Source organism: Dama dama, chromosome 4, assembly GCF_033118175.1.
Source record: "Dama dama isolate Ldn47 chromosome 4, ASM3311817v1, whole genome shotgun sequence".
In the NCBI taxonomy this organism is placed as follows: Eukaryota; Metazoa; Chordata; class Mammalia; order Artiodactyla; family Cervidae; genus Dama; species Dama dama.
This window is the reverse complement of record NC_083684.1, coordinates 31631098-31654761: the sequence shown is the minus strand read 5'-3', so window position 1 is coordinate 31654761 and position 23664 is coordinate 31631098. Positions and strand designations below refer to the sequence as shown.

Here is a 23664-nt window from a genome sequence, read left to right as displayed (position 1 = left end):
TGAGAGGCCTCCGCAGCTTCTGAGGGCCAGCGTTTCCTACTCTCTTCAGCCAGTTTTCAACACAAAGAGAGGAAAGGGTGGGATGCAGGGGGCTGGGGAGGGGGCGTGCAGCTGCAGGGGAGGGTGGGGCCTGGAGCAGGTTGGAGGACCCTGCCCGAGGGCTGTGGGGGCCTGGCCTGCTCTGTGGGTGAGCATTGTGGGCCTGGGTGCGCAGGTCAGCACCCAGCAGGCTGGGCCCGAGGCTGGACATGGAGCAAAAGGCTCCCCAGCAATGCTCAGACCCGAGGGTGGCAATGCCTCTCTCCTGAGCTCCTGAGTATCATCTGCTCCCTGAGCAGCATGAGATTCTCTGCTTCTTCAAAGATGGCATGGGACTTCCCTGGTGGTCCACTGGTTAAGACTTCAGGCTCCCAATGCAGGGGGCACAGGTTTGATCCTTGGTCAGGGAACTAAGATCCAGCATGTCGAGCAGTGCAGCCAAAAAAAAAAAAAAAGAAAGTAAACTCCAATACTTTGGCCACCTTATGCGAAGAGCTGACTCATTTGAAAAGCCCCTGATGCTGGGAAAGATTGAGGGCAGGAGAAGGGGATGACAGAGGATGAGACGGTTGGATGGCATCACTGACTCAGTGGACATGAGTTTGGGTAGGCTCTGGGAGTTGGTTGACGGATGGGGAGGCCTAGCGTGCTGCAGTTCATGGGGTCGCAAAGAGTTGGACACGACTGAACGACTGAACTGAACTGACATTGTAAGAAATTCCTTGACAGTCCAGTGGTTAGGACTCCATGCCCTCACTGTGGAGGGCCGGGGTTCAATTCCTGGTTGGGGAACTAACATGTCATAAGCTGTGTGGCACAGCCAAAAAAACAAAAAACAAAGAGGGCAGATGCTGGGTGCCTCTCACCGGCCAAGCAGCGTGTGTGGTGAGAGGAACTATTTGACTCCACAGTGGCACTGTTTCCCATCTCCTCCTGCTCAAGCCGGGTCTTCAGGTTGCCCCAAACCAATCTGGACGGGTGGGAAGGCTGGGTGGCCTGGACTGGTTTCCCCACCGTTCTGAGATGGCTGGATGCTGGTTGCTCTTTCTTACCATGAATGAATGACCAGTACATTCCCCATCCCTTCTCCGCTTGATGCCAGCATGGCCACCCCTGGTACCTTGCCTCACCCCACTCTGGTCTATCCAGGGCAGCTACCTCTCAGTCTTCCCCAGAGACCTGCCTCTCCCAGGGCCAATTTGGAAGGAGCCCCCACAGTTCTGGGAATCAGCTCTCTTTGGCATGGGGGGAACAAGTCCCCAAATCCTAGCTGGGACCATGTCCCCCCACCCCACCCCCAAGTCACCTGCAGCCCCTCTAGCTGTAGCCTCCAGCCGGAGGCCTCTTACAAAGGAGGCGCAGTCGCCGGCCATATGATTTAATCAGTGCAGATTATTTACAGACAGACACTGACCCCCTCCCCACCCCCCTCAGCTCGCTCTCCGGTGGTTCTGAGGATGGAGGTGGGGAGGACGCTGCTGGACCCGCACTGGGGGCCAGTCCACGAGGGGCCCCTTGCCCCAGGGGCCTCAGGGATTCCGGGCGGCAGGCCGGCTCTACAGTACCATTTCCCACGGCAACCTCGCCTCCTGCTTGCTTCAGGGAGGAAAAGAGGGCAGAATCACCTCCTTCCACAGGGTTGAACCCAAGATTGGGGGCGGCCCCAGGCTACAGTGGGCTCCTCTGGGGGGTCCACAGTCCTGTCCCATAGTCTGAGAAAGGATGAGCTGCTGGCCACCATGCCACCCCACCAGTGTCCCTGGGGGACAGTGAGCTGGGAGGGAGGAACCCCTAAAGCCTGGTGGGCATGCGTCTCTGGACATCTACAACCCTGGCCTGAGCACCCATTACCCCCTCTCTCCCCGGGGGAGCTAGGACACTGGCAGCTGAGCCTGAGGCTGGTGGGCTTCTGAGACTCCTGAGGGTGGTGGTGGGGGGTGACAGAGGGAGGGAGGATGTTCCTGGAAAGAACCCAATTGAGTCGCAGTTCAGAGCGGAGAGAGTGGGCGGGAGACTGGAAGCCCAGCCCCCCGGGGGAGGGGGCGTGGTTGGCGCTACCCTTGGGGGAGGGGCCTTAGCAGACCCCCTTTGGTCCTTGGTAAGGCAGGCCCAGGGCCCCTTCTCCCGAGAGGGGAGGAGGTACAGGGGAGCTGGGGGCTGCTGGCCCTGGGCTGGCCAGGTGCGAGCAGGGTTCTTGGGCCTAAGGAATCCCGACTGCTGGGGTTGTTAGAAGTGGGCTGGGACGCAACCAAACCTCAACAGGACTCTCGATCAGCGGGCCCCCTCCCCTCCCCGCCCCCTTTGGCCTGAGGCTGCCACCAGGTGGAAGCTCTTTCTGAGACCTGGGGGCTGGAGACCAGTCAGGCCCCACCAAGCTCTAAAACCAACATGAGCCCTCGGCTTTGACCCGGGTGCTCAGGGTGGAGACCAACCCAGCAGCCCTTGGACCACTCTTCCAACAGGGCCTTCGGACCCACTGCTCCTCTGGCTAAGCCAGGGGTGGGTGGGAGCCTAACTTCCTGTCTGGTGAAGAAGAGTATTGAGAAACCTCTAAGCCCCTGCCCTGAGGGACCGCCCCGTCAGGCAAGTAGGAAGAAATGCTTAATTAGTGTGCAAAAAAAAAAAAAAAAAAAAAAATACCTGGGCATAAATAAACAAGGGGGCGGGGCTGGCAGGGATGTCAGCGGGCCTGGAGGGACCCCCACCGGGGGGCTGAGGAGCCACCGAAGGCTCCAGACGAAAGGCCCCAGGAGCCATCTCAGAACCACAGGCGCGGCCAGCCTGGCCCCTTAGCACCGTGGGGAGTGGGAGGGTCTGGCGCCGAGGGTCAGACCCACTCCTGCAGAGAGCGCTTGCAGTAGAGGAGCATGCGGGGCGCGCCCTTGCGCTGCATCTGCACCAGGGCGTAGGTGAGGCCCAGGATGCAGAGCAGCAGCAGCACAGGGGGCACCAACACCATGACCATGTTCACCGTCCGCGTGACTTCCTCCATCTGCACCACCACGCGGCTGCCCCCATCGGCGTCCGGCCCTGCCTCGCCGCCGCCGCCGCCGCCGGGGCCCACCTCGCCGCCCTCCTCGCCCTCCTCGCTGTCACCGCCCGCCCCGGGCTCTGCACCCCCGTCGGGGTTGAAGGGTGGACGGGCCACGTCGGGCCAGCGGGGCCCCGGCTCCACGTGCTCTTGGCAGCCCATGAAGTCCCGCAGGATGGACTTGGGGTAGCCGGGCTCCATTCGCAGGCGCTCGTTGTCAAATTTCCAGTATTTGGTGCCCTTGTAGAAGTAGGTGTAGGCTGCAGGGGGCAAAGCAGGCCAGAGGAGCGTTAGGTGGGGGCTCCCCGCTGGCCAGAGACCCTCTAAGAGAATCAGGGCGAGCTGAAGGGGCCCCGGCTTTAAAACACCCTCTTTCTCATTGGCTTCCCTGGGCATTTTGAAATCTGTCCATGCTTTCTGGCTGGGCTGACACTGACCAGGGCAGTGCAGAGAGGGGTCCTAGAGCCCGCTGGGTCAGGGGCTAGAGTCAGGGGATCCAGTCTGGCTTCTGCCTACGCTGGAGAGGACTGTGTCTTGCTCAAGGCCACACAGTCATACCCGGAGTGGAGCCTGATGCCCCCTTGGACCAGATCTCTGGTCCAGGGCACTCTGTCTACATCCTTTAGACCCCAGGAAGGACCAGGTTTGAGCCACTAGATGTGTCCCTGCTCAGCGGAGCACAATGAGGTCACAGCAGCCGCAGAGTGAAGCCACCGTGCATGGAAGCCATGTGGCCCGCCTGAACATTAGCAAAGCCAGCCGGGTCTCCCCAGAGCCCCTGAGAACCTGAAGGCTGATGGGCATTCTGAAAACTCACCAGAGACCCCGCTGGAGAAATAAAAGCCACAACTCCCTGTTGCTCAGTTATCATGACAGAGATCAGGCTTTCCTGCTAGGCAGGTAAGGGGGGTTCCCCGGGAGGACCCTTGCTCCTGAGGCTCTGAGCCCAAGCTCACCCTACAACCCCGCCGGGCTCAAGGCTCTGCGGGGAGCAGGGCAGCTCTGAGTACCAGTTCTGGACACAGGCTGGATCCTGACTCCACCACTTCCTCACTGTGGGATTTGGGGCCCCTTACTCAAGCTCTCTTTGGCTTTGGTAAATGGTGTCAATGGTCGCCTGGCCCAGCTGGGCCCCCTGTGCCTGCCATCTTGATGCTGGTGACCGCAGGCAAGCCCTGTCCCGTGTGTATGGAGGCGGGGGGATGTGGGTGTTGGGCAGGCTGGGTGGGGGCTGGCCCTGGTACCTGCATCGTTGCTCAGGAAGGCCCCTTTAGGGGAGGCAGGGATCCCCTGCCACACGCTGATGGGCTTGGGGTAGCCGGGGTCTCCATGCTGCGTTTCCTCATTGAAGCGCCAATACCTGTGGCCAGAAGCACCAAGTTGTGGGTTCTTTCTGGGAGGGCCTGAGGATGGGGGCCTTTCCCCTTTAGCGGAGGGGCACTCACCTATCCTCTTGGAAGAAGAAGGTGTGACCTGTGGGCTCCCACCAGATGGCCGTGTCTATGCGGTCGTAGGGGATGCCCACGCCATAGCTGGTCAGCGGCTGTGGGTAACCCGGCTCCAGGTTTGCTTCTCGGAAGAGCCAGTAGCGGTCGCCTGCGGGAGGGGTTGGGGGGAGGGCATGGGTAGTGAGAATCTGGGTCCCCAAATCTGTTCCCATTCACTGCTACACTCACCACGCACACATACACACTCACATCTGGTACACAGAACAAGCACTGACACTCCACACCGAAGACAACTCACACTTGCATCAGACACATGTGGCACTCAGGGACACCTGTAATGCACCCATTTATGTGTATACACATTGCCAGCTCACAACGGCACACACACCACATACTCAATCGCAGTACACACGTGCCTCCGATCCTGTTCGAACATCCACTGTCCCCACACACAGTTCTTACACAGAGAGAGGGAAGAGGCCTGGCCTCTGGATCTGGGGGCTGTGTCCCTGGGGCCCCCCAGTACACAGCCCAGGCTCCTCCCTTTTAGTGTGAGCCCAGCCTGGTCCTTCAGGAGTTTCTGCCTGGTTGAGACTCAGGCCAGGGGTGCTGCCCCCCTTCCTGGAGGGCAGGCCCCAGAGTGGGGGCTGGGGGGAGGGAGCTCCACTGTCTCTGTAGACAGACCGAGGACACTCCCCAGAGTGGGCTCGGGGACCCGCTCGTATGAGGAAGGGGCAAGGAAGAGGCCTAGGACACAAGGAAGGAAGGTGATGGGGCAGGGCCCCTGTGCTGCAGAAGGGGGACACTTGCCCTCAGTTCGCCTCTGCCCCCCGGGCCTCTGGTCTCTGTCTACCCCCCACCCCACCCCTGCCCTGCTGCCAGGGTCGGGTCCCCCTGAGTAAGCCCGCAGTGGGCGACAGGACGAGATGTGCATGCGGTCCTTCCTTTCCATCCTCTCTCAGGCCCAGCTGGGTCAGAGGTCAGGCCAGAGGGGAGGGCAGGAAGGCTGCCCAGCCCCCTCCCTCCCACCTGCCCCAACTCACCTTTGAAAAAGACGAAACGCCCGTCCTGGCGCTCGTAGGCGGCACTGATGTCGCTAGGCAGGCCCCGCCAGAAGTGCCCGATGGGCATGGGATAGTTGTCCAGGACGCGGTTGTGCCGCACCCGCCAGAACCAGCGGCCCTGGGGAGGGCGTGGGGGTGAGTGGACGGCATGGGGGCCCCCCACCCCTCCCAGTAGGACACGCTTGGGCTGTGTGAGAAGAGTGGGGTCCTGGGAGCCCAGGAACACCCTCGGTCTAATAACATGTTCAGACTGGGGCAAAGAGGGGGCAGTGAGGGGCCCTGGGGCCACCATGGAAGCTCTGGGTGAGGGCCAGTAAGGGCCAGGCCCTGGAGTCAGCCAGCTCTGGGTTTGGTTTCCAGCATAACCTTTACTCAGTGATGACGTGGACAACTCACCTTGCCTGGGAGAGTCTGGTGCAGGGGGTCTTGGGGGAGTGGGGCACAAGGAGAGAGAGCGCCCCAGGTGGGTGCGGGCCCCTAGGCTTATTGTATGACTCCAGGCAAGTCTCTTGTCCCTCGGGCTGTTTCCTTCTTGGTCTAGGGTCTGATGGCTCCCCAGGGGCCGCTTAGTGAGGGGGGTGGTGGTGGGGCAAGAGTCTGGTGGGGGAAGTGGGAGGGAGCTCTCTGCTCTGAGCCTGGGCCAAGGGGCTGGGGGGGGGCTTGAGCAGGCGGGGGCCAGACCTTGAACACGAACATCTCCCCCCGCAGCATGGCCACCGTGTCGAAGTCCCCGTCGCAGATGTTGGGGCCATACTGGTCGGGCCGCTCCGTGGCGCGGGGTTGGGGTGGGGGGCCTGGCTTTGGAGGCCGCTCCGGCTTCCCACCCGGGGGAGGTGGCTGAGGGGGTCTGGGGGGCCGGTGGTCTGGCCGGCCAGGCCGCCGGGGGGTCACAGTGGGAAGAGGTTGGGTGGGCTGTGGCTGGCCATCCGGGGTGCCTGCAGAGGGGCGGGAGGGGGAAGTGAAGAGGGTAACCCCAGAACCCAGCCAGGATGCCAGCTTCTCCTACTCGGAACCTTGGCCGCCTGGGGAGACCTGTGCCCCATGGGCAGCCCACCCACGTGAGAGGCCCTATCTGACCACAGCAGACCCCTTCCCACACCACCATCGCTCGGGGGGACCTCCAGTCTCTTCCATGCAGCCCCTTCGTTGACCTCCCCACCCTGGGCTAGGGTCACTGTGCCCTAAGGCCACCCCTGGCTGCAGTTCCCCTTGGGGATGCTCCTCTAAGGAGGCTGGCTGGTTCCAATGGAGGCTCCATAAGCAGTAGACACAAGTGGAGGGAAGAATGTGGTTCCCAGGTGGCTGGGAACACAGCGAGGGCTTGGGGTGGGCACTGACCCCCTGAACTGGCCCCCAGAGACCTCCCCACTGGGGGCTTCCTCAGTGGGGGGTTGGGGGGTGGGGGTGCTACCTGCCTCTAAGTAGCTGGGAAGTGATAAACCAGTACTGCTCAGAGGAGAGCCTCAGTGGGAACGCTTGGGCTGGGTGTGACAGTGGGAGGAACAGGGACCCCAGGGACACCCTGGGTCTCATAAGAATATCCCTCAGGGTGAGGAGGAAAACGGGGGCAGTAACGGGCCCTGGGGCCACCTGTGTCCCCTGGAGCCACCATGGAAGCTCTGGGTGAGGGCCTGGGCCTGGAGTCAGCCAGCCCTGGACTGGTCTCTAGAACCATCCTCTATTGACTGGATGACTTGGACCATCGCTAATTCTCTCTGGGCCTCAGTTTCCTCATCTACAAAATGGGTGTGGCCGTGGTCCTGATGCTTCATGGGGCTGGGAGCTGAGAACAGGCATGCAGAGCCCCCTGTCCCCCACTACCACCCACTCACCGTAGAGCTGCTGAATGCCCCGAAGGTCGTCTTCGGGCAGCTGGAAGTTGTCGATGTCCATCCACTGGTAGAATGGTGCCATGATGGCGCTGGGGTTGCTCGAGTGCTCCAGCCCCAGTGCGTGGCCCAGCTCGTGCACTGCTACCAGGAAGAGGCTGTTTCCTGTCATGGCGGGCAGCGGGGTCAGCTCTGGCCTGGCCCAGGACCTGGACACCCCACTTTATGGGTGGAGGGGCCCAAAGAGCCTGCCCATGCTTTACTCTCAGAAGTTGAGCCACTCTGACTTCTGAGCCTCTATCTTTCCCATCTGGAAAATGGGTACACCAATCCCTTCCTTTCCCTGGCACCCCCCTTGGAGATGATGGACAGCACACTGAGACCAAGAATCAATGCTCCCAAGAACTGCATGGGGGATGCTCTCCCCTCCCAGCCCCCAGCTCTACCCTCCCCAGCCCCCACACCTACCCTCCCCAGCCCCCACCCATGTCGTCACCCTGACCAGAGGTGCTCACCATGCAGGTCAGTGCTGGAGAAGGTCCAGGGCTCATCTGCATCAAAATGGGTGTCCCCGCCCAAACCAGGCCCAGGGAAATAGGCGTGGGCCAGAAAGCCACCTGTGCCATCAAATGGTGAGCTGTCGCCATGGAAACCAGAGGCAAAGAGTACCATGATGTCCGCCTCCTTCTGCCGCCGCAGCCGGATGTCCTCATAAGGCACCTCCTGGAAGACCAGGGGCGTGGCCTGCTCCCACACACGGAAGGCCCGGCGCACCGCCTCCAGCGAGTGGTACCAGCCTAGCTTCTCTGTGTAGTTCTGGATGCTGCAGGCGGGTGGGAAGACATATGAGTGAGCCCATGGCTGGGGCTGCGGTCCATTACTAGCATCCACTGGGTTGGGGGCGGGGACACACACGGTCTCAAGGAAAGGGCATAGGATCTGAGCTGGTTCATGGACAATGCTCATCAATACCTACTGTTAATTTACTCTGATGTGAAATTGAAAAAAAAAAAAGAACTAATTTGTCAAGCCCAGGAATTCATTAGGATATCACTGAATAAGGTTGCATTTTGCCAAATACGCTTATTTTAAGAAAACATTAAGTAATTAAAAGTATAGGTGATATAGAGCCAAGAGAAAGACCTAGAAAGTGGGATGCAAATGGCTGAGGTTTGGGAAACACAGGCCAAGTGGTTCTGAATGTTGGGCTCCAAAGTCAGGCTGAATCAGGTTCAAGGCTGGGCTCTAACATTTTCTGGGTAACCTTGGGCAAGCAACTTAAGTCTCTCTGAGTTTTAGCTTCCTCATCTGTAAAATGGGAAAAGGAGGGCAGCACTTTCATCATGGAGTCCCTGGGAGGATTCAATGGCTTAACTCATGTAGAACATGTGCCTCCACATGATAAAAGCGTGGTGAGGCCTGTAATTGCCCACTTAAAGCAGATTAAGCATCTGTGTGCTGGGCAGAGCTCCGTCAGAGGTCATGAATCAGCTCATGGATCGTGAGTTCACTCTGGTGGCCTGGGTCCCTTAGGACCTTAGGAGCTGCACTTCCTCAGGAGATGGAGCTGAGGGTGGGGTCGTGGCTGGATTGGAACGGGAAGGGGGACCCTTGAGGATTGCCATACAGCTCAAGGCTCAGGGGGGTTTCTTGCCAAATAACTTGGCGGAAAGGAAGGAGGGGTATTTGAAGCAGGGTTTGTGCGGGTGACTCGGTGCACAGATCCCCCCTGGGCAGATGCTGGACTGCCCAGATGCTCCAGGGCCTCCCTTATCCTTCACACCCCCAAAGCCTCCAGTTCTCACCGGTATAAGAGCCCACCTGGGTGGGTGAGGCCAGCCCTCGGCTGCTGGTGGGTGCTGGGAGGGAGGAAAGGAGGACAGAGCATTGTTCAAAGGGTCCCAGCCTTCTCTTGAGGGAGACTGCGGTGGGGGAGGGGCCGATCTAATCAGCATGGGGGTGGGATTAGATGGGGAGGCCAGGCACCCTGCAGTGGGCTGCTGGGAAAGGAAGCCTTCCAGACAAGCCCACTGGGAAGCCTGTGGCCTCAGCCCAGGGAAGGAGAGGTCCCAGCACTTCAGGAACATGCCCTGAGGGGATGCCACCCTGGACAGCTGGAGTCTCTACCTGAAAGTAAGGTGGTGGTTGTTCCACTTCCTTCCTGTGAGGGCGTAGCGCTTCCTCCGCCGCCGCAGGTTGGCTTTCACACGTACCCCGAACTGGTCTGGCACCCCACAGCGGGGCCGCTTCATCCACCTGGGAGCACAAAGCCTCCTCTCAACACACCTGCTGCTGGGCACTGCCTCTTCCAGGCAGTCTACCATCTCCCACCCTCCAGCCACCGGCCTCCAGCTGCACCTATTATGAGGGCAGCGGCAGTGAGAAGACTCTTCCTAAGTTTTGAGCTCCTCCTCAGGAAAATGGTATGATGACCTGGTACTGCAAGACTGGGCGCCTAGGAGAGGCTCTGCAAAGGAGAGCCCCTGTTACCAGTATGCCCGGGAACGGAAGGTGAGTTACCCTGAGGCCTTTTATCCCTGATACCTTCTGCTCTGAGTGCTCATCAAGAATGTGGCTCTGGGTCACAGCATCTGTCAGACCCAGAGCAAGGCCTAACTAGGCAAGCACAGCACCTCCCATTCCCAAGCCTGTGGCAGACATCACTAATCAATCCTGTGCTCCTTGCTGCTGAGCTGAGTTTCGGCCTCAGGAGCTTTCTCAACACAAGACAGCAGCGGTCCCTCCCAACCAATGAGAGCTAGCATGGAGGATCAAACCCTTTGCCACCTCGTATCTAGGCCACCCTTTCCTGGAAAACTCCACAGGCCAAGCCTTCAACAGAGCAGGCCGGAAGGAGGGTGGGTGCCAGTGGGGTCTGGGAATGACCTGACGGAAGGACTCACGCCTTGGTCTCTTCGTCCAGCACACCCGTGACGGGGATCCCGTAGAAGCGCTGCATCTCGGCCAGGGCCGAGGCCAGGATCTGGGCGGAGCGCATGGTGGACATGTGACGGCTGGGCTGGGGCAGGTAGCCGTAGAGCCGCAGCCAGTTCTGTAAAGGAGAGGCCATGGCCTGGTCAGCAGGTCCTGGCACCCTGACCTCCAAGCATGCGCGGTCTCCCTCCCACCACCTCCCACCCCCATCACCTCCCACCAGTGTGGGCTTCTGGACCACTCTCCTTGCTTCCACTTCCTGTGGTCTGTTCTCACATAAGAGCTGGAACAAAAGGCCAGGTCTGATCAGTCCTCTGCCTTGAATCCTACAAAGACTCCCCATCTCAGAGGAAAAGCTGATTCTTTCAGGAGCTACTGGGCCCCAGGTCGGCTCTCAGACCTCACTCCTATCATTCAGCCCAGCCGGGCTCCTTCTTGCCTCGGGCCTTCGCACTTGCTGTTCCTACTGCCTGGAGTGCTCTCCCCAGACCTCTGCATGGCTCACGCCCTCTGTCTTCAGGTCTCTGCTTCCTCCCCTTATTCGAGGGGTATTCTCTGACAAATATAGAAAACACGCCCACCTGCTGTGCCCTGTACTCCCTCTCTCCTGCTTGCCTGCCCTTATTACCATCTGATACACTGTATTTCACTTGGTTGGTTATCGTTTGTCCTCCCCCATGAGGACGGAAGCTGTGTTCATGACGATAGCCCATAGTCACCGTCTTTATCACTGCACTGGCCCCTGCAGGGGTGGGTCCCCTACCATCCAAGCAGACCATTGGGACCCCTATGGGGTTTAGAACCTCTTGAGTTCTCACCTAGTAGGAAAACCATGGGGCTTCCCTGGTGGCTCAGGTGGTAAAGAATCAGCCTGCAATGTGGGAGACCTGGATTTGATCCCTGGGTCAGGAAGATCCCCTGGAGAAGGGAACCCACTCCAGTTTTCTTACCTGGGAAATCATGGACAGGGAAGCCTGACGGGCTACAGTCCATGGGATTGCAGAGTCGGATACAACTGAGCAACTAATACTTTCACCAGACCTTAAGCCTTCTGGAAGGGGAGCAGATGGGTTCAGGGAGTCCACCCAGGCCCAGCAGGGTGGGGCTGGAGGCCTGAAGTTCAGTTTCTGGTCTGCCACTAACTCTGTTCTCTCTGGGCCTGACTTTCCTCATGTGAAAGATGGGGAGCCACAGGGTTGCTGGTGGGAGCAATGTGAGAGAGACGGCCCTGGGAAGAGCGGCTGGGACACAGTAGGGGCTCCTATCCCCTTCAGAATTTGCTTGGCTAGTCTTTTTTGATATAAAAAAAAAAAGATCCAAAAAATTGTATATTTATTTGGCTGTGTTGGGTCTTAATTGCCATATGTGGGATCTTCGATCTTCCTTGCGACATGTGAAATCTTTAGTTGCAGCATGCAAACTCGGTTGCAGCATGTGGGATCTAGTTCCCTAACCAGGGATCGAACCCAGGCCCCCTGCATTGGGAGTTTGGAGTCTTAGCCACTCCACCACCAGGGAAGTCCTTGGGCAAGTCTTTTCATCCATCTATCCATCTGTCTGTCTGTCCACCCAGCCAGCCAGCCACCCTACCAAATGTTTCTGAGTACCCTCTCTGTGCCAGGCAGCACGCCAGCTGGGGGCCGTGGAGGAGGCCCTGGCTGACCTCCAGGGGCTAACAATCTCCCCGGGGAGACCCACTGCAGAGGAGAAGTTCACACCTGCGAGTCTGTGAGCAGACGGGACCACTGCAGTTGAAACCCGACGGTGGGACCCCCAGTGAGCCAAGCTGAGTGGTGCCGAGAAAGGGGACTCTGCCCTGCCCACCTCGTGCCCACAAGGCGATGAGATCATGGTGACCACTGTGGGAGGACTGCTGTGGGCCTTGGCCACACGGAAGCGTGTCCTTTGAAGCTTTCCTTGTTATCCTCAGTCTCTGAAAACCCCCAGAGTGAGGGGACTGCTCTGAGAGGCTCTGAAAGGCAGAGGCTGCAGAGCAAGGGCCCGCAGGGCAGATGGCGGCTGGACACAGAGGATGCTGTGGGCCGACAGCCACGTGTCAGCTGCCTGGGCCACGCCCACATCAGTCTGCCACCAGGGCCACGTCCAGTTCCTCAGGTACTGGCTCCCCTCGGTGCCACCCTGGCACCCAGCCAGGCCCCCGGAGCGGACGGGCTGCCCACACAGCCCGGCTCAGCCATGCCAGGCTGCCGCTGGAGGGAACGGAGGCTGAGCCAAGAAGGGCAGAGTGGGGAGACGGCCAGAGGCCAAGGATGCCGAGCCTCAGCTTGGAGGGCTCGCAGGGCCCTGGGCGACAGTCACAGGACACCGAGCTGAGAAAGCACCACGGCTCTGGGGACAGAGCCTGGTCAGCCCCCTTTATGCTCCTGTGCCTCTGTAAAAGGGGGTGGTATCAGGACCTGCTTCCTCTCATGGGTTTCCATGAGGATGAAATGGGGATGTCCACAGGAGCCTTGGGCACCGTGCTGGGCAGGCAAAGTCCTCAATAAATGTATTATTAATGACAGAGGCTGGGTGGGGGTGGGGGACTGCCCTGTTGTTCCTAGAACAGCAGACTTTTGCCTCTATCGACAGGGCTGAAGGATCCAGGTTGGGACAAGGCAGCCTCAGGTGGGTGCAGGGCAGCTGGGGGAGGCTGGAGTGCCCTGCAGCACTCCCCTCACCCCTCGAGCCCCTTCCTCTAGCTCCCAGACCCTGGCAGTGTTCCGGGCACCCTCCATAGCCTTCTTCCCAAGCACAGAAACCTTTCCTGAGGCTCCTGTTAGGTCTGGAGAGGGGGACGTCCACCACCCTTGATGGACGCGGTTTGCCTGAAGAAGCCTGGAGAGATCTAGAAGGAGAGGCTGTGAGGCTGGCTAGCTCTCACAGTGAGAGGAATCTGGCTGGAGGTGGGGGGAGGGCCTGGGGCTGCAGCTGACAGACGAGGGCACCTCTACATCACCTATTTGCATAAGGTAAAAATATCCCGGGGAGCGCAATCACAGGCCACCAAGGGGCTGATTAGTGGTGTCTGGCGAGTGACAGGAGGGCAGGGCAGGCGGTGGAGGGTGGCTGGGGCCCTGGGGAGGGGAGAGGAGGGCAAAGGAGGGAGCCAGGCCTGTCTGCAGTGAAGAGGTCCAGAGCCTGGCGGGGCAGAAGGGGCAGAGGGGCCTCTTCAGTACTGGGGCAGCTTGGGGGCTGACACCAAATGCCCAAGGGTGCCTGTGGACCCTCCGTCACACTGCCAGGCACCCTTTGAGTCCCAGGGAAGCCAAGAGCTTCCATCTCGGTATCAGCCAAGCCTCCCCAGTGACAAATGTCTCTCGGCCACTGCCTGGGTAGAAAGCTGAGGCTGAGGACTGGTGACGTGAGTGGACTAGGCTGAAACGGCCTTGGCAGAGCAGCTGAGGCCCTGGATGACAAGGCGAAGGAGCTGATGGAGACGCCTGACTGGCAAGCAATGGGCTCAGAGCTGACCAAGCACCAACCAGCCTACACCACCCACCGGGCTGGGGCTCCCCACCCCACCCCACCCCACCCCTGCCTCTGCCAGTATCCAGGAGGAAGCTTCTCATCACCCTGCTGTTCTAAGTGCCATGAGCCCTGGGGGTGGAAGGAAAAGGGCATAGTCTGGGGCAGGCACAGATGTGTGGCAGGTACTGCCCTGACTCCAGTCTCCTGAGGGGACCTGCAGCCACGCGACACAAATGGGGAGCAATTCCCAAAGTCACGACAGACCCCTGGTCTCAAGGTGGGGGAGAGGCTTGCTCAGGCCCCTGCTGCTCCTAGCGGTATAAACACGGCCCCCCGCTCCCTTCCATCAGGACTCCTTTTCCTGTCATCTGCGTCTCACAGGTGGGATGAACCCAGCAGTGAAGTTCTGTTTCTCACAAGGGGAAACTGAGGCTCAGGCACCTAGTAGGGAGACCCCGTCCGTGAGGACCACTGCCCAGTGGGAGGCAGGAAAGGGTTCTACAGGGAGAGCCCAAGGCCCCCTCCTGCCTCCTGCAGCCCAGGGAGGGAGGTTGTTGTCAGAGAATCGCCCCCACTAACCCACTCTTTCAGTCATTTCTTTCTCCAGCTCCAGACTCCGCCCCATAAGTATGGACGGAAGCTTCAGGTGAGTGGCTGGCCCCAGGCAAGGAGATGTAGAGCCATCAAGAGTCTGGGGATGGGGGTATTCCTGACCCCCTGGCCCTATAGGAGAGGCCATAAATATAGCAGCTGGGGGCTGAGAATCTGCTAGAGCCAGGCTGTCAATTCTCATCACCTCATTCAATGCTCACAAGTAGCCCATCCCCTTACACAGACTGCAAGGTTCAGAGAGGGTGCCCGGCTCACCCAGGGTCACACAGCTGGTCTGTGGGTAGAACTGGAGCCCGGAGGCAGCACTGTCGGCTCCTCTTGGCCTGAGGCTGGGGATGCTGGGCTCTGGCCCATCTGGGGAATCGTGCTCAGCACAGTGCTGGGGAGGGCACTGGGGGAGGGAGTCTAATCCTCCCCACCACGGGCGTCTGGATCTGGGCACTGGGCCACATCAGCAGGGCTGCTCCCCAGGACTGCTGAGACCTCGCCAAGGCAGGCCCTCCCCCATCCTGAGGGCGTGTCTGGGAAGGAGCCACCAGATCAATAATGTGCATTAAGCAGTCGTGGGGGTAGGGGCAAGCCTCAGCTGCCCCACAGCCAGCTCCTCCAGGCTCGGATCAGTGGAGCCCCCTCCCACCCGGCCTTATCAGACCCCGTACGATAAAAGCGATCTCTCCTGGCTCAGCTCTGGGCTTCTGTCACCCCGCTTTCTCTGCAGGCCAGGCAGACCCTGGCAGGATTGCCCAGACAGGCACAAAAGGCGTCTTGTCAGGCCCGTCAGCAATGGACACAGACCTTTCATGGTGTCCTGGGACCAGTTACGGGGGCCCCAAGCCAGGCCGCCCTGTCCTTGGTGGACCATTTACTTCCTTTAGAGGCAGCATGGTTTATATTCAAGCGGTTTGAGAACACATTTGCTTTTCTGGGGCTCAAATCTAACCCCTCAAGATGGGACAGCTGTAGGTGGGAATGGGGCTCCCGGTGGTAGGGAAAGCGGGTGGGGTGGGGTGGGGCTGTCTGACCAGGGAAACAGGAAGGAAGGGGACGCCACTTCTTTACCCCGGGGCCACCCCCGCACTCCTTAACCTGGAGAAACAACAGCCGGGTCCTTTGGCCAGTGGGCGGGCAGGGGTGGGGTGAAGGACCCAGTTGGCTGGCGGTTTCGGGCTGGCTGAGGGCCAGGCCTGGGCCGTCCACCTGGAAACCCCCCTGTAGGTGTGGTCTTCTCAGTGGGCCTGGCCCGTGTGGCTGGACAGGTGGGGGTAGGGCTCCAGGCTCACGTGGCTGAGGGCGGCCCTGGCCCCACCCCCATCCCCTCCTTCCCACCTGGCTCTGGCCCAGCAGGCTCCAGTCTGGCCAGGGAGCTTCCAAAAAATGACACCCTGGGCTCTGACCTGCAGCCTTTCACCCAGCCGGGAGCTGGTAGCTCAGGCTCCAGGCCACACTGACCGGCTCTGCTACCATCCAGGCTGCGGGATCAAGGGTGATTTCTCTCATAGTCTCCACTTCCTCTTCTGTATAGTGGGGTCATGACTGCACCTAAACTTACAGAGCTAATTCAGGATTAAATGTGAAAATTTTACAGAACACCTGTAGGCCCTGCCCAGGATGGAATCAAGTACGTTGCAGGTGCTCAAAAATAACACCTGGTCCTCCCCTGGGCACCGTGTGAGGGACACTGTGTGGAGCATTGGCTATTTCATATACAAACACACTGAACTTCCCCAATAACACCATCCAGTAGATACTACTAGTAGTCTCATTTTGGAGACAAGGAAACAGGCTGTCTGTCTTAGTTGCTAAGTCCGACTCTGCGACCCCATGGACTGCAGTACATGACATCAGGTCTCCCTGTCCTTCACTATCTCCCGGAGTTCACTCAGACTCATGTCCATTGAGTCAGTGATGCCATGGAACCATCTCTAACCGTGTTACCTCGCTGAGGCTCAGATGGGGCCAATGATTTGCCCAACAGCAAATGCCATTCGCTTCTCACTGTGTTTTGCCACTATTTTGTAAGCACCACCTATGTACCAGGCGCTGTGCTCAAGTACAGTGGACACGATGTTGGGCTCTCACCCCTGGGGGGGTGGGGGTGGTCAGTAGCTTCTGGGAGAAGGACAAGGTGGTGTCCAAGGCTCAAGGGTTAGTCCTGGAGAGCAGCTCCAAACCTTGCTCTCCAGCCTCCAGGGCCATGGGGGCATCTCTGAGGGCTGGCTAATGGCTGGGACCCAGGGTCTGTCTGTCCAGATCCCAGAGGTTGAGTTGGGTGTACGTGTTCATTGTCTGCTGATCCCATGAGGGAAATGGGAGCTGGTGAGAGGTGTTCCTTTTTTGTCTCTCTGATCAAGGCCCACCTTGTACATCTCTGCTGTTTTTGCCCAAAAAACAGCTGCAAAAATCTGTGCTACTCCCCTAAAGCACTCAGGCATCCCTAAAACCAGGGTCCTGCTGGGGAATGGCCTCATGTGAGCCTAACTCAGTCGAGGCTTGTCCAGTCAGAAAGCGCCTACTGTGTGCCTCAGGCCTGGAGTATTTAGCAGCTGACAGGGTGCCAGGTCCTCACCTTCATCTGTGGACTCCTGGGGCCCTCTGTGAGATGGAGGAAGCTCTAAGCAGAGAGCCCTGAGCCCTCTCTGCTTCTGCTGACCCAGAGAACACTTCTCCATGCCCAAGGCAGAGCTGGCCACCAGGCTTGGCCCCTGCCTGAGGAGCCAGCTGTGTGAACTACATAAATCTTGGGACGATACTGAAGGTGCCAACTGCCTTAGTCCATCCTGGCTGCTATAATAAAAATATCATAAGCTGGGTGGCTCATAACAACATTTATTTTTCCCAGTTCTGGAAGTAAGAAATTCAAGTTCAGAGCGACAGCATGCTTAGGTCTGGCTGCTAACTTCTTGCTGTGTCCTCACACGATGGAAGGGGCAAGGGAGATTTCTCCAGCAGTTTTTGTATTTTACCTTTTTACATCTCAGCTGCACTCCGAGGCATGTGGAATCTTAGTCAACTGTTGCTTAGTTACGACGTCATGTCCCATTCTTTTGCAACGCCATGGGTTGTAGCCCACCACATTCCTCTGTCCGTGAAATTCTCCAGGCAAGAATACTGGAGTGGGTTTGGGTTGCCATTTCCTTCTCCAGGGGATCTTCTCAACCCAGGGATTGAACCCGCATCTCCTGCATTGGCAGGTGGATTCTTTATCACCGAGCCACCAGGGAAGCTTAGTTCCCTGACCAGGGATCAAACCCACGCCCTCTGCATTGGAAGCCTGGAGTCTTAACTAGTGTAACACCAGGGAAGTCCCTCGGACAGTTTTTATAACACTAATCCCACACAAGAGGGCTCTGCCCTCATGACCTAATCACTTTACAGAGGCCCCCACCTCCAAATATCATCATCTTGGGGAAGTTAGGTTTCAACATATTATTTGAGGCCGGTGAGGGGTAGGTGGAGGGAGGGGAGAGGCTTCACTTAGTCTATAGCAACAACTTTAATCTGAGGTGGGAAGCTGCAGCCATCACAACGACCACCACAGCTGAGCTGGCATCAGGCAGAAGTCAAACTGTCAGCTGGGCAGAGGGGTCCATGGCAGGGAACACCTGGAGGGCACGGAGCGGGGGGCCAGAACCCAGTGCTTGGCGGGGAGAGGTTTATCCTTGCCGGGCAGTCTTGCTATTCTGAGTTGGTATTAGAGAATGTGGGCAGTATTGGAAGGGATTTTGGAGGAAGTATTTGGAGGGATTCTGGGGGAAGTCTTCTTTCAGCGGGGAGGGGTGTCTGGGTGTGTTTCTAGGTTATTTCCTCCCCACTCTCCTTGGATGCAAATGAAGCAGTCTGCGTCCAGGGGTCAGAGCAGGCAGGTCTGTGACGCACACACGGAGCACATGCAGGGCTGTTCTCTGCAAGGAGGCAGCAGACTGACTGGACCCCAGGGCAGCCCAAACACAGGGCCCTGGAGAAGGACTTGGCATAAAGGGCGTGGCCCAATGAGATCCTGAGTTCCTGGCAGCACTCATCAGCCCAGTTCTCCCTGGGTTTTGAAACAAGAATGGAGAAGAGTGGCTTGCTACTGATAAGAGCACAGAAAGAAAAGAAGATTCAGCTTCTGTAGGTTCTCAAACACAAGGCCCTCACACTATCACACCTCTTCTCCTTGAGGGTGGGCATGGGGGCCCCCTGCAGCTTCTGCTCCACAGTTAGGACAGGGCACTAATATGGGCACACCCGGGGGGCCCCAGGGGCCAGCACGGAAGTGTGGACAGAGACTGGAACACCAGAAGCCTGAAGGTCAAAGGCAGAATTCGAGCTGACCCCTACCCTCCTTTGTCTGCTCTCCTCCTCAGCTGCTGGGTAAGGGCAAGGAAGATACCCAGGAGTCTGCCCTGGGAAAGTGGGTGTGCCCATGTTTTAGTGGCAGGGGCACCACACCTGTGAACTCTGGCAGCCTGAGTCACCTCCCTGGGGCAGAGCAGGAGGGCTGAGGGCCTAGAGATGTGTCTGGGGAGGAGTGGGGGTGGGGAGAGACCAAAGCTTCTCTGATGAAAAGCCAAAGGCACTTAAGTGGACTAGGTGCTGGAGCCAGAGATAGGAGGACAAAGAGGGGGGCCTGGATTCTCAGGCAGAGGAGGTCAGGAGCTGCAGGTAGCACCTCAGTCAGGCAGGGAGGGCCTGGATTATGCAGAAAGGCTGCAGACTGGGGCTGGACAGCCAGGGAGGGAGTGGGACAGGGCAGAGTGGCTCAGTTGTGGCTTCCCCAAGAAAGACAGCCCTCTCCAGGCTGGGGACTGGCAGGTTGCAGGTGTATACTGCCTGATTCCTTAGCCTGATGAAACTCTGCCCTGGGAGGGAGGGAGAGAGGGGTTGGCCTTGACTCAGCTGCTCAGACAGTCCTAGCCATGACCTGAACCAATGTCTGGAGCTGTGGTCAAGGACCAAAGCCCTTCTCCAAGGGATGGAGACTCGACACAGGGTGTAGCCAGGCCCATGAATCTCTGAAGCTGGTCCTTGGATAGCCTGGACTTGGCACAGTTTTTCTATAGCCTCGGGGCAAATGGGCTGGCTGTGGGCCCAGATCTGGCCAGACTTGATGGGATCCTAAGAAGCAACAGCCTGTACCCGAAACCCAACTCTAGAATCTGGGCTAGCCCACCCGTCTTGAGTCCCCCATCTCCCTTGGCTTCCAGCATTCAAGGGTCCCCTGTACTTTCCAGAGTTTCTTCCCGCAATAGCCCAACCCAAGTTTCCCCTGAGGAGAGGGGCTGCAGGTCAATCAATCCCTAGTCAGTGCCACACTGGTGTAGGGCCATGGTCTGTGCCCCCAGTGCAGACCCTGAAAGGTGAAAGGTGTTAGTTGCTCAGTTGTGCCCCACTCTTTGCAACCCCATGGACTGTAGCCTGCCAGGCTCCTCTGTCCACGGAATTCTCCAAGCAAGAATACTGGAGTGGGTTGCCATTCTCTTCTCCTGGGGATCTTCCCGACCCAGGGATTGAACCAGGGTCTCTGGCATTGCAGGTGGATTCCTTACCATCAAAGCCCCCAGGGAAGCCCCCAGTGTAGACCCTGGGCAGCAGGTACTCACTCAGCTGGGAGAGGAGGGGGTGATGGAGGAGCAGAAGCAAAGCAGAGAACAAAGACCCTCGGACCACAGGTCCCAGTGCCCCAGCTCCTATCCATCTAAGATGCCAAATCACAATACCTAGCTACCAAATCCCAGTTTGGTCCCTGATTGCTTTCTGTTCAGAGATGCCATTTCTAAGTAGATTATAAACTCCTGGGGGGTGGGTCTGTGACTTGCAATTCTTTGGTATTCCACTCCAGAGAGTGGCAAGTGGGTGCAAATGGCACTCTCTGGCCAGTACCTGGAGGCAGGCTGAGGGCCATTTCCCACCAGCAGGAGTCTTCAAATAAGCCCCTGCCTGTCTGCCTGTCTGAATCAGGGGCAGGGTGGTGGAGCTGGACTGGGCATGGCCTGGGCTCCCCGCTCTGCCTCCTGCCAGGGCCTGGCTCCCTGCTGCTTTGCCTGGCCAGGCCGTAGAGGGAGGGCAGAGCAGGTGGGGAACTGGCTGGGAGGTGTAACTTGAGCTGGGAGGAATTCCCTGCCCTTCCTCCGAGCTTTTATTAAAGTAGGGCGGGGAAGGGCAGGCTTCTATCGGAAAAAAACTCCCAGGCAGCCGGGGAGGTGGGGAAGCCGCGGGGCAGGGCGGGTTTGGGGTGGGGGGGGGCGGTGCTGGGAGGGAGCACCGGCCTGGCTGCAAATAGAAACGGCACTCAGGCCCTTAACCCCGGCTGCGGGAGGCTCCAGGCTGGCCCAAGGGCACCGAGGCCCAAGCCTACCAGGGACGTGCAGAGAAGGGTGTCTCCTCCACCAGGCACCCAAACCTCACCTCTTCTCTGGGGCAGGAAGCAGCGTTTTAGGTGTCGGAGAAAAAACATCTTCACTTTTGCTCTGACTCAGTGGAGCTAGTGCCCCTCACTGTCCCTAGTCCGGAGGACAGCGCTCGGCGACCCCGTGGAGCCGGGGGCGCTGGCTGGACTCAGCTCTACGCCAGGAGGCCCCGCCTAATCATACATTATACACTGGACCGATCCAGAGATGAGTCCCCAGAGGGACGTCAGGCGGGCTCCTGGTGAAAAGATGTTCGGAGCCCACCCTCCTAGACCCGGGCCTTGGCCGTAGGGGCGCCGGTGGAGGAAGCGCCGGGTGAGATCCGGTTTCCCTCTTGATCCCATCTGGCGGTGGCACGACTTGCGCGCAAGAGTCCGAGAAAGTCGCCAAAGCGCCCCCTCAACCCTAATCGGCTGCCTCGGAGGTTCGCACCCCTTACCCCTACCCCAGCGCGCCGCACGCGCCTCAGTGTCACCAAACTCTTAGGCGGGAGCGCTGCTGCTGTGCTCAAGGTCCCCACCCCCACCCCGGTCCCCAGAGCAGCCCCCTCTCGGTTAGCAAAGAACGTCACCGCGCGTCTGCAGGGCTCTCGAGGAATCGGGCGTCCGGAAGGGATGGGAGAGGAGCAGGGGCTGGGGGCCGCAGAAGCAGCTCCCGGGAGGCGGGTTGTGCAGGATCAGCGTCCAGGACAGGGCTGGAGGAGTAGAGAGTGGGCTCAAGCCCTACACCCTCCAGGGTTTGTGAAGAGGTGCACCGCCAAGGGCCAGCTGGAGAGGGTCAGCTGGCTCGGTCCCCTTCTTCCCCGCCCCCAACTCCGGGACAGGGGCTCATCTCTGCGCGCTTCCCCTCAACGCTCCAAGCTGCGGGCGTGGCTTCCTCCCCACCCTCAAGTCCCCCAGCCTCAAGTTCTCCAACCCCCGGCAAAGCGGCTGGCGAGGGTCCTTACCTCGGCATTGACTTCGGCGTCCTCCGCCGCTGCGCCGCGGCCCAGGCAGCTCAAAAGCACCAGCAGCAGCGGCAGCAGTTGCGGCCGCGCAGCCGCCTCCCGGCCGCCAAGGAGACAGCCCGCCCAGCCCGGCCGTCCGGGCGCGCTCCGGTCGCTGCCCATGCCCGCGGGGCTCGCCCGCTTGCGGGCGCCGGGTGCCCGCACGCGGCTCGGAACTTGCGACGCTCCCTGGCTCCCCGCCCGAGCCTCGGCAAATTCCCACGGCCGAGGAGAAGCGGGCCGGGCAGGTCCGGGCGCGCGGAGCCGGCCCACTAGGGAGAGGGCGGGCCGGAGCCGCCCGCCGCGGAGTCCTGCAGCCTCGGCGCCCGGGGCCCGGCGGAGAGCAAGCGCAACTCCGGAGCCTTTGTCTGCCTCAGCGCTCCGGCCGCCCGATCCCGCGGCGTGCCCTGCGCGCCCAGCTCCTTCTGTCCATGTTGGGGGGCAGGCGCTGCCGGGAGCGCGCGCCTCCCGCCGGTGAACCCTGCTCGCCCCGCGTCCGACCCGGCCCGGTTCCCCGGGCAGCCTAAGAATGAGGCGCAGGGCGCGGGTCGGAGCGAGTGAGCTAGCCAGGGAGCCGGCGCCCGAGGTTCCCGGCGAATTCCGCGCAGCTCCCGGCGCTCCCGGCCCTCCTCCCCTCGATCCCCTACCGCCGCTCTTAAAGGGCCAGCGCTCCAGTGGCGGACGGGCCCGGGCGGGGGCCGGGGGCGGTACCTCAGCCCGAGGTTTCTGGGTAGCAGGTGCCGGCGGTGGAGCGGGACCGGCGGCCCCTTTTACTCTTCCGGGACGGCGGGAATCCTCTCCAGCCCGCCCCCGCCACTCCCATCCTTGCTTTGGGGGAGCCCGACTGACCGCCCCCCAAAGCGGCCCGCCCCACAGAGGGAGGGGCAAGGAGGAAAGAAGATGCCTCTTTCTCCCGCCTGCTGCGTGGGTAGGGATAAACTGAGGCAGCGAGGTCAGGAAGCTGGGCCTTGGAAGGGGATCCAAGTATCTGGTCTTAGGCTGGAAAAAAAAAAAAAGATAAACCCCAGAGATTGGTTGGCCTAAGGCCTCTTTTCAAAAGCCTCGGGGTATCTGGCCCTTTCAGGACTCTTCTCAGTTGCCCAGTGAGGCGTTGGGTACCTTGGATGCCCTGCGACAGAGGTGAGGTTGCCGTCCTGGGTGGCTACAAACGTGCAGCATGGAGATGAGCAAGTTACTTAACTTTTCTGAACCGCCAAGTCGTTATCTGGAACGCAGGGAGAAGGGCTGGGGTGGGCAGTTAAGATATGCTTCTGGCTCCAGGCCTAGCACACGTTGGGTGTCCAGGCAAAAAACATTATTTTGTACAGATTAAATGAGACAGTGCAGCCCCACAGGGTGCTGGGCGGGTGGGCAAAACTGCCCGCAGAGCGGACTTCAAAGTGCAGGTCCCTGGTGGCTCAGATGGTAACGAATCTGCCTGCAATGTGGGAGACCCAGGCTCGATGCCTGGGTAGGGAAGATCCCCTGGAGAAGGGCATGGCAACCCACTCCAGAACTCCTGCCTGGAGAATTCCAGGGACACAGGAGCCTGGCGGGCTACAGTCCATGGGGTTACAAAGAGTCGGACACGACTGAATGACTTTCACTTACTTCTATTCCAAGATCGATCTAAGGATCTGGTTGGTTTGGCTGCTGAAGGCTAGAGGTGGGAGGCCTGGTGTGGAAGGTTCACAAAGGTAACCTTCCAGACCAAGGGAAGTCCTGACCAGACGACTGGCGTCAGGTCAGGAGGTGATGTCGCCTGCGGGAGGGCAGTAGGGAGGAGGCCTTGCGGGAGCGGCCTCTCAGCCCCGGAAATGGGAGCTTTACCTGAGGGCAGGTTTCGGTAGAGTAAGCCCTCC

General features: G+C 59.6%; 1 protein-coding gene across 1 annotated transcript; it reads right to left on the bottom strand.

The window, feature by feature from the left end:
• Positions 1–1401: 1401 nt before the first annotated feature.
• MMP15 (matrix metallopeptidase 15) lies at positions 1402–21925 on the bottom strand. Its single transcript, XM_061138621.1, has 10 exons — positions 21764–21925; positions 10315–10463; positions 9539–9667; positions 7927–8234; positions 7415–7576; positions 6264–6517; positions 5562–5700; positions 4516–4666; positions 4315–4430; positions 1402–3330 (listed from the first exon to the last, which is right to left on the bottom strand). Exons 1-10 carry the CDS (start codon positions 21923–21925, stop codon positions 2867–2869), a joined length of 2034 nt encoding a protein of 677 aa, XP_060994604.1. The 3' UTR covers positions 1402–2866.
• Positions 21926–23664: the final 1739 nt, after the last annotated feature.